Consider the following 10,346-nt stretch of genomic DNA (forward strand, 5'->3'; position numbering starts at 1 on the left):
AGACTCAGACTCACTTTATTGTCACTCGACCCTTACAGGCAGAACGAAATGCAGTTTCTCCAGGTCTTTGTGTAGTTAACTGGGGCAGTTTAACCTAACCATTGTAAACTTTTGCAATGTACAATATGCGCACCCCTGTGGCCATAGAATATATATACAAGGCACAGGGTCAGCAGCAGCAGCAGTGTTAGAGTATTAAGAAGGTTACAATGTGCATGTAGTGCAATGTTCACAGTTTGGTGGTGGATGTTGAACTGTTCAACAGTCTGACAGCATTCGGGTAGAAGCTGTTTTTCAGTCTGGATGTTTTTGCCCGGATGCTGCACAGCCTCCTTCCAGAGGGAAGGGGTGTGAACAGACTGTGCGCAGGGTGGGTGGAGTCTCAGAGGATGCAGGTGGCTTTGTTTCTACATCTGGAGATGTAGATGTCCCCAATGGGTGGTAAGCTGCATCCGATGGTCCTCTGTGCAGACTTCACCACCTGCTGCAGCGTCTTCTCCGCCACCGTGCCTCCAACATACCACACAGGGAGGCAACAGGACAGGACACTCTCCACTGCACAGCTGTAGAAGGCCCTGAGGACCTCTGTGTTCAGTCCAGCCCTTCGCAATTTCCTCAAAAATAGAGGCGTTGGTGGGCTTTCTTGATGAGGAGGAGTCCTCCTGATGGAGGAAATACTCTCCACCGCTGCTCTGTTGATGTAGAGGGGGGAGGGGTGGTGGGGGCTGACCTGCCGAAGTCAACAACTATCTCCTTGGTCTTCTGGGTGTTGAGGATGAGGTTGTTGTCTCCGCACCACCGTGGCAGGTTCTCCACTTCTCGCCTGTACGCTGTCTCGTCCCGTTGGTTAATGAGCCCGATCACTGCTGTATCGTCTGCAAACTTAACAACAAGATTGTTCTTGTGCTGGACTCTGCAGTCGAAGGTCATCAATGTGTACAGCAGTGGACTGAGCACACAACCCTGGGGTGAGCCAGTGATGATGGTGGAGGATGAGGTGGTGTTGATCCTGACACTCTGTGGCCTCCCAGTCAGGAAGTCCAGGATCCAGTTGCACAGTGCTGAGGGGGCTCCTAGTTCAGCCAGCTTGGACACCAGTTTCTGTGGGATGATGGTGTTGAACGCAGAAGTGAAGTCCAGGAACAGAAGCCTCGCATAGAAGTCCTTGTTCTCTGTGTGGGAGAGGGCCTGATGCACCATGGTGGAGACGGCATCAGCTGTGGACCGGTTTTGCCTGTACACGTACTGCTGCTCATCTACAGTCACATCGATGGTCTGCTTCAGGCGCCTCATCACCAACCTCTCAAAGCACTTTGTGGTGATGGGGGTGAGTGCAGTAGGCCTGTAGTCATTGAGGCAGAATGGTGCAGAGGTCTTTGGCACAGGGATGATCCTTGATGTCTTGAGGCACGGCGGACCTCTGGCTTGGGACAGAGAGGTGTTGAATATATATCTGACAGTTGGTGTGCACAGTCTTTTAGGACCCTCCCTGGTAGTCCGTTAGGACCCAGGGCCTTTCGGGGGTTGATCCTCTGTAGCACGTTCCTCACCTCAGTTGTAGTGATGTTGCTGACTGGGGGGTCTTTGGGGGAAGGAGGGACTCAGGAGGGGGTGGTGGTGTTGGACGCCTCAAAATGTGCATAAAAGGCATTCAGAGTGTCTGGGAGCGCTGGGTCTGCAGAGCACTGTGCTACATTGTTTTTGTAGTCTTTAATGCATTTGATGCCCCTCCACATGCTCCGTGGGTCGTTGGATTGGAGGTGGCCTTGAACCTTGATGGCATTTGTGGACTTAGCTCTTTTTATTCCCGCTGACAGGTTCCTTCTGGCTGCTTTGAGTGCTGTTGCATCGCTGTCTTTGAATGCAGTATCACAGCTTTTCAACAGGGATCGCACCTCACTGACCTCACAGGAGGTGAGGTCAGTGAGGTGCGCTCCCTGCCGAGCGTTGCCTTTAGGTCCGGGTGAATTTGGACATGTTGGCCATTGTTGTTTAGCTCACGCAAATCTTTGAAGCTGTATTTTATGCTCTCTGTGTTACTCAGAACATTGAGCTGCTAAACCTGCTAAGACTACTATATTTGCTAAGGACTACACCGGGAGCTAGAGAAGCCGCTGTGTCACTGCATGCTGCTATCTTGAAAAAAAAAGTAACAAACAAGTAGATCACACAAAGGTAAACAAACATGCAGACAGAGGGAAAGCTCTCCGTCTGATGTTTGGTCAAAGTTTTGAGCATACACAAAACTTTCCAACAGACTTGCTGGACATCAGCTGACAAGGAACATAATTATCAAGTGGGAAAAGGACTTTTGCAGGACAAAAACGAACACAAATGCATATCCAAAATTTGTAGCTATTCCTCCTTGACCCGTCAAGGTGTGTCAGGCGTTTGAAAGGACTCCACCCTGGTGGAATATATCTGGATGGTCCCTAACCCTTATCTCAGCCTGATGAAGCCATTTGGATGTGTGGTGAAACCTTTCCCAGCTAAAGTGGATGACTGAGAACCGACAGAGTTGCTCCTCATCTTGACCCACTATTTTTGCATGGTTTTGATGTTTCTTTGTGTGATGCTTCAGATCTTCTGGATGACTGGTTCCATGCTCATCATTATTCTGGGCATGCTTGTTGTTCCCACTCTGGGGTGGAGGTGGATGATTAGGATCTCTGTTGCTCCCAGCGTCATCCTCATCTTCCTGTTTAAGGTGGAGACATCCCAGCTCACTTCTTCTGTGACTCCATCGTGGTCACCACAATGACTCCTAATCCTCCGGTGTTTCAAATTTGTTTGTTCCAGTTTATACCTGAGTCGGCACGCTACAATGTGTCTGCAGGAAACATCCAGGCAGCCGTCAAAACCCTGTCCAGGATTGCCAAGTTGAACAGATCATCTCTTCCTGCAGGACAGCTAGTGGAACCCATGGAGGTATGTGCAGAAATATTTTTGGTTCAGTGTTCGACTCCCAGGTCTGAGCATATGACACGAGATGTGATTTACAAAGGAGGACTCGATGTAAATATGTGACACATCGGCCCGTCTTTCCATCCAGTATAAAGTGTTGATGGAGGTTCTTATTGAACTCTAACACGAGACAACGTGTTTCATCAACCAGCTGACTTATTCATGTTGGCAGTTCACCATCGGATGAAAGAGGAGTTTTTTCCCCACTGATAGGAGATGAACTACAAATATGTAGACCTGGGTTTGCTACGTGTCTGTATCTTTGTCCACGTCACTTAATCTGCACCATCCCGGTCCACCCAGGTGTAAATGGTTTCTTGGCTGGTTTACGAAACCTGTGATGGACTGGTGTCTCTTTCAAGGAGAGTTGTAGACTATCATCCGCTACACATTACAGTATCCAGGGATAAGTACCAGCATCAATGGCCCTCGGGTCCAAGATAGGACTTACTAGTTCTTCCAAAATCCAAGAGCTACACATCTTCCATAGAGATGATATTTGAGAAGGCTGTAAAACGGGAGTCTTTACCTGTTCCTGGAGGCCACCTGCCCAGGACGTTTTCAGGCTAGATGATGTCCAGCAGCAGAGTCGATGACCTTGGTGGAACACAGACGGATGGGAGAAACCTTCCCTCTGCTGCAGGGACGTCTTTCTGCCAGTCTATAGATAGAATAAAACAGCATGAGCCTTTGAGCTAACAATGTATCTGTCAGCGCACTGAAACACAGAGGTAGCATGCTAGCCCATTAGCTTGTCAGCTGGAGATCCACAGTCGGGTTCTGATGATGGGTCCAGCTGCAGGGACCACAGTCCTGTTTGTAGTTCCACTCAGATTTGGGTGGCGCATCCATGGTTTTCAATAAAGTGTAAGTACTGAAGTCCAGATTCTGTCAACATGAAGACAAGTTCAGCAGGTCCTCCAGGTTTCGAGCCGAGCTACGTGTGAACTGATGGATGTTCTGTGGCTGCTGATTCTGACTGACGGATGGTTGTGTTGTCTGGTAGAATGAGAGGGGCAGCTGGAGGATCCTCATCAGTCCAGCCTTCAGAAGAACATCTGTGCTGCTTTGGTACTCCTGGTAAATCTCAAACCTGGCAGCATCATACATTTTTTATGTTTCATAGTGTTGAGCTGAGGAACTTTTTATTTTCAGTAAACAGAACTTATCTGACACTAATCTTCACAGAATACCACAGGGTTATTAAAACATCACAAATGTTTATGTTGGACATGAACGGCGGGTCGGTTTAAACCTGGGTTACGATGCGTGAACGGCGGCTCGGTATATACCTGGCTTACGACGCGTGAATGGCGGCTCGGTTTAAACTTGGCTTATGACTTGTGAACGGCGGCTCGGTTTAAACTTGGCTTATGACTTGTGAATGGCGGGTCGGTATAAACCTGGGTTACGTCGCGTGAACGGCGGGTTGGGTTAAACCTGGGTTACATCGCGTGAATGGTGGGTTGGTATAAACCTGGGTTACGATGCATGAACAGTGGCTCGGTTTAAACCTGGCTCAGTTTAAACCTGGCTTACGACACGTGAATGGCGGGTCGGGTTAAACCTGGGTTACGGCGTGTGAGCGGCGGGTCGGGTTAAACCTGGGTTAAGGCGTGTGAGCGGCAGGTCGGGTTAAACCTGGGTTACGACGTGTGAGCGGCAGGTCGGGTTAAACCTGGGTTACGACGTGTGAGCGGCAGATCGGGTTAAACCTGGGTTACGACGTGTGAGCGGCAGATCGGGTTAAACCTGGGTTACGACGTGTGAGCGGCAGGTCAGTATAAACCTGGGTTACAACGCGTGAATGTCGGGTCGGTATAAACCTGGGTTACGTCGCGTGAGCAGCAGGTCGGGTTAAACCTGGTTTATGACGCGTGAACGGTGGGTCAGTATAAACCTCGTTATGACTAATCTTTACGGAATACCACAGGGTTATTTAAAATGTCATAAATGTTATGTTGGACATGAACAGGTCGGTTTAAACCTGATTATGACGCATGAACGGTGGGTGTGTTTAAACCTGGGTTACGGTGCGTGAATGGCGGGTTGGTTTTTGCGCGACGGGTTGGTTTAAACCTGTTATGACGCGTAAACGATCAGTCGGTCGGTTTAAACCTGTTATGACGCGTGAACAGCAGGGGTAAGCTGCGCAAATGGTGGGTCGGTTTAAATCTCATTATGATGCGTGAACAGCGAGTCGGCTTATACCTGGGTTATGATGCGTGAACGACGGGTCAGTTTAAACGTTGGTCACGACGCGCGATGGCGGGTCGGTTTAAACCCCAGTTCCGACGTCGGTTCTGACACGTGAACTGTGGGTCAGTTTAAACCTCGATTATGACATGTGAATGGCGGGCCGGTTTAAATCTTGGTTATGACGCGTGAACGGCAGGTCGGTTTAAATCTTGGTTATGACGCGTGAACGGCAGGTCGGTTTAAATCTTGGTTATGACGCGTGAACGGCAGGTCGGTTTAAATCTTGGTTATGACGCGTGAACGGCAGGTCGGTTTAAATCTTGGTTATGACGCGTGAACGGCAGGTCGGTTTAAATCTTGGTTATGACGCGTGAACGGCAGGTCGGTTTAAATCTTGGATATGACGCGTGAACGGCGGGTCGGTTTAAATGTGTGAACGACTCGTCGGTTTAAACCTGGGCTGAATCACGGCCTGTGGTATCATCTTGTGTCTGAGTCAGAGGTGGGACAAAGTCAGGGTCAAGTTATTCTCAAGTCATCAATCTGGTCTGGTCTGAGTCTTCCTTGTTGTCTTTCCTCCCTCAGGTTCGTTGCATCCTTTGCGTACTATGGTTCGGTGCTGAGCAGCTCTGAACTTTTGGAGAAGAACTTGCTGTGTGTAACTGATGGGAATCTGGAGCATCAGGTCAAACACCGCCATGAGGACAGACTGTGTTACTGCATCCCATTTGGAATGAGTGACTACCGGACGCTCCTCATCAGTAGCCTGGGAGAGGTCGCACGTTAGTAATCTGCACCAGTCCGAGACCAAGTAACCCGCTGAGGTCTTTGGTATTTTAGAGGTCGACATATTGATGTCATGTTGGACCAAACTAAAACGAGATGCACAGTCTCAGAGTGGGTGTGGTTCAGTGTTTGAGATGTCAGTGTCCTACACATCATCGTGCACAATCTCAACCACCACTATCACCACGTGCATCTCACACACACAGTGATGGTTATGACTATAAAAATCAGGGAAGCAGGATTCATCCCACCACATGACCATGTGGAAGGCAGCAGTTTCATTTCCCACAGTGTGGTCTGTGAGGTCTAGGAGGTCTGTGTGCTTCTGTGAGGTCTGTGTGCTTCTGTGAGGTCTGTGTGGTTTGTGTGCTTCTGTGAGGTCTGTGTGCTTCTGTGACGTCTGTGAGATCAGTGTAGTTTGTGTGTTTCTGTATGTTTCTGTGAGGTCTGTGTGTGTTTCTGTGAGGTCTGTGTGTGTTTCTGTGAGGTCTGTGTGGTCTGTGTGCTTTTGTGAGGTCTATGTGGTTTGTGTGCTTCTGTGAGGTCTGTGTGTTTCTGTGACGTCTGTGAGATCAGTGTAGTATGTGTGTTTCTGTATGTTTCTGTGAGGTCTGTGTGTTTCTATGAAGTCTGTATGTTTCTGTGAGGTCTGTATGTTTCTGTGAGGTCTGTGTGGTCTGTGTGCGTTTGTGAGGTCTATGTGGTTTGTGTGCTTCTATGAGGTCTGTGTTTCTGTGAGGTCTGTATGTTTCTGTGAGGTCTGTGTGTTTCTGTGTGTTTCTGTGAAGTCTGTGTGCTTCTGTGAGGTCTGTGTGGTTTGTGTGCTTCTGTGAGGTCTATGTGGTTTGTGTGCTTCTGTGAGGTCTGTGTGTTTCTGTGACGTGTGTTTCTGTGAGGTCTGTGTGTTTCTGTGAGGTCTGTGTGGTCTGTGTGCTTCTGTGAGGTCTGTGTGGTCTGTGTGCTTCTGTGAGGTCTATGTGGTTTGTGTGCTTCTGTGAGGTCTGTGTGTTTCTGTGACGTCTGTGAGATCAGTGTAGTTTGTGTGTTTCTGAGTGTTTCTGTGAGGTCTGTGTGTTTCTGTGAGGTCTGTGTGGTCTGTGTGCTTCTGTGAGGTCTATGTGGTTTGTGTGCTTCTGTGAGGTCTGTGTGTTTCTGTATGTTTCTGAGTGTTTCTGTGAGGTCTGTGTGTTTCTGTATGTTTCTGAGTGTTTCTGTGAGGTATGTGTGTTTCTGTGTGTTTCTGTGAGGTCTGTGTGTTTCTGTGTGTTTCTGTGAGGTCTGTGTGTTTCTGTATGTTTCTGAGTGTTTCTGTGAGGTCTGTGTGTTTCTGTATGTTTCTGAGTGTTTCTGTGAGGTATGTGTGTTTCTGTGTGTTTCTGTGAGGTCTGTATATTTCTGTGTGTTTCTGTGAGGTCTGTGTGTTTCTGTGTGTTTCTGTGAGGTCTGTGTGTTTCTGTGAGGTCTGTGTGTTTCTGTGTGTTTCTGTGAGGTCTGTGTGTTTCTGTGAGGTCTGTATGTTTCTGTGAGGTCTGTGTGTCTGTGTGCTTCTGTGAGGTCTATGTGGTTTGTGTGCTTCTGTGAGGTCTGTGTGTTTCTGTGACGTCTGTGAGATCAGTGTAGTTTGTGTGTTTCTGTATGTTTCTGTGAGGTCTGTGTGTTTCTGTATGTTTCTGAGTGTTTCTGTGAGGTCTGTGTGTTTCTGTGTGTTTCTGTGAGGTCTGTATGTTTCTCAATCAATCAATTTCAATCACTTTTTTTTTATATAGCGCCAAATCACAACAAACAGTTGCCCCAAGGCGCTTTATATTGTAAGGCAAGGCCATACAATAATTATGTAAAACCCCAACGGTCAAAACGACCCCCTGTGAGCAAGCACTTGGCTACAGTGGGAAGGAAAAACTCCCTTTTAACAGGAAGAAACCTCCAGCAGAACCAGGCTCAGGGAGGGGCAGTCTTCTGCTGGGACTGGTTGGGGCTGAGGGAGAGAACCGGGAAAAAGACATGCTGTGGAGGGGAGCAGAGATCAATCACTAATGATTAAATGCAGAGTGGTGCATACAGAGCAAAAAGAGAACGAAACAGTGCATCATGGGAACCCCCCAGCAGTCTAAGTCTATAGCAGCATAACTAAGGGATGCGTTTCTGTGTGTTTCTGTGAGGTCTGTATGTTTCTGTGAGGTCTGTGTGTTTCTGTATGTTTCTATGTTTTTCTGTGAGGTCTGTGTGTTTCTGTATGTTTCTATGTTTTTCTGTGTGGTCTGTATGTTTCTGTGTGTTTCTGTGAGGTCTGTGTGTTTCTGTGAGGTCTGTGTGTTTCTGTGTGTTTCTGTGTGGTCTGTGTGTTTCTGTATGTTTCAGTATGTTTCTGTGTGTTTCTGTGAGGTCTGTATGTTTCTGTGAGGTCTGTGGAATGAGTGACTACCGGACGCTCCTGATCAGTAGCCTGGGAGAGGTCGCACGTTAGTAATCTGCACCAGTCCGAGACCAAGTAACCCGCTGAGGTCTTTGGTATTTTAGAGGTCGACATATTGATGTCATGTTGGACCAAACTAAAACGAGATGCACAGTCTCAGAGTGGGTGTGGTTCAGTGTTTGAGATGTCAGTGTCCTACACATCATCGTGCACAATCTCAACCACCACTATCACCACGTGCATCTCACACACACAGTGATGGTTATGACTATAAAAATCAGGGAAGCAGGATTCATCCCACCACATGACCATGTGGAAGGCAGCAGTTTCATTTCCCACAGTGTGGTCTGTGTGCTTCTGTGAGGTCTGTGTGCTTCTGTGAGGTCTGTGTGGTTTGTGTGCTTCTGTGACGTCTGTGAGATCAGTGTAGTTTGTGTGTTTCTGTGTGTTTCTGTGAGGTCTGTATGTTTCTGTGAGGTCTGTGTGTTTTCTGTGAAGTCTGTGTGTGTTTCTGTGAAGTCTGTGTGTGTTTCTGTGAGGTCTGTGTGTGTTTCTGTGAGGTCTGTGTGGTCTGTGTGCTTTTGTGAGGTCTATGTGGTTTGTGTGCTTCTGTGAGCTCTGTGTGTTTCTGTGACGTCTGTGAGATCAGTGTAGTATGTGTGTTTCTGTATGTTTCTGTGAGGTCTGTGTGTTTCTATGAAGTCTGTATGTTTCTGTGAGGTCTGTGTGGTCTGTGTGCATCTGTGAGGTCTATGTGGTTTGTGTGCTTCTATGAGGTCTGTGTGTTTCTGTGAGGTCTGTGTATGTTTCTGTGAAGTCTGTGTGTTTCTGTGAGGTCTGTGTGGTCTGTGTGCTGTGAGGTCTATGTGGTTTGTGTGCTTCTGTGAGGTCTGTGTGTTTCTGTGAGATCAGTGTAGTTTGTGTGTTTCTGTATGTTTCTGTGAGGTCTGTGTGTTTCTGTATGTTTCTATGTGTTTCTGTGAGGTCTGTATGTTTCAGTATGTTTGTGTGTTTCTGTGAGGTCTGTGTTTCTGTGTGTTTCTGTGAGGTCTGTGTGTTTCTGTATGTTTCTATGTGTTTCTGTGAGGTCTGTGTGTTTCTGTATGTTTCTATGTGTTTCTGTGAGGTCTGTGTTTGTGTGTGTTTCTGTGTGTTTCTGTGAGGTCTGTGTGTGTTTCTGTGAGGTCTGTGTGTGTTTTCTGTGAGGTCTGTGTGTGTTTTCTGTATGTTTCTGTGAGGTCTGTGTGCGTCTGTGAGGTGTCTGTGTTTCTGTGAGGTCTGTATGTTTCTGTGTGTTTCTGTGAGGTCTGTGTGCGTCTGTGAGGTGTCTGTGTTTCTGTGAGGTCTGTATGTTTCTGTGTGTTTCTGTGAGGTCTGTGTGTTTCTGTGAGGTCTGTGTTTGTGTGTGTTTCTGTGAGGTCTGTGTTTGTGTGTGTTTCTGTGAGGTCTGTGTTTGTGTGTGTTTCTGTGAGGTCTGTGTTTGTGTGTGTGTTTCTGTGAGGTCTGTGTGTTTCTGTGGTCTGTGTGTTTCTATGTGTTTCTGTGAGGTCTGTGTGTTTCTGTGAGGTCTGTGTGTTTCTGTGAGGTCTGTGTGTTTCTATGTGTTTCTGTGAGGTCTGTGTGCATCTGTGAGGTGTCTGTGTTTCTGTGAGGTCTGTGTGTTTCTGTGAGGTCTGTGAGGTCTGTGTGCTTCTGTGAGGTCTATGTGGTTTGTGTGCTTCTGTGAGGTCTGTGTGTTTCTGTATGTTTCTGAGTGTTTCTGTGAGGTCTGTGTGTTTCTGTATGTTTCTGAGTGTTTTCTGTGAGGTATGTGTGTTTCTGTGTGTTTCTGTGAGGTCTGTATATTTCTGTGTGTTTCTGTGAGGTCTGTATATTTCTGTGTGCTTCTGTGAGGTCTATGTGGTTTGTGTGCTTCTGTGAGGTCTGTGTGTTTCTGTGACGTCTGTGAGATCAGTGTAGTTTGTGTGTTTCTGTATGTTTTGAG

The 10,346-nt window shown here is 47.5% G+C and overlaps 1 protein-coding gene across 5 annotated transcripts in view; it reads left to right on the forward strand.

Moving 5' to 3' along the window:
• svopl (SVOP-like) overlaps nt 1–10,346 on the forward strand; it is a 54,829-nt gene that overhangs the window by 21,252 nt on the left and 23,231 nt on the right. For 4 of the 5 annotated variants that reach the window (XM_034163708.1, XM_034163706.1, XM_034163710.1 and 1 more), the window contains exons 8-11: nt 2,582–2,707; nt 2,800–2,928; nt 3,971–4,044; nt 5,749–5,945. In XM_034163708.1, coding sequence (XP_034019599.1) covers nt 2,582–2,707; nt 2,800–2,928; nt 3,971–4,044; nt 5,749–5,945 — 526 coding nt within the window. The remainder of the gene's footprint in view (nt 1–2,581; nt 2,708–2,799; nt 2,929–3,970; nt 4,045–5,748; nt 5,946–10,346) is intronic. The other variant, XM_034163709.1, reaches the window with a different exon arrangement.

The sequence above is a fragment of the Thalassophryne amazonica genome, chromosome 22 (genome assembly GCF_902500255.1).
Source record: "Thalassophryne amazonica chromosome 22, fThaAma1.1, whole genome shotgun sequence".
Classification (NCBI taxonomy): domain Eukaryota; kingdom Metazoa; phylum Chordata; class Actinopteri; order Batrachoidiformes; family Batrachoididae; genus Thalassophryne; species Thalassophryne amazonica.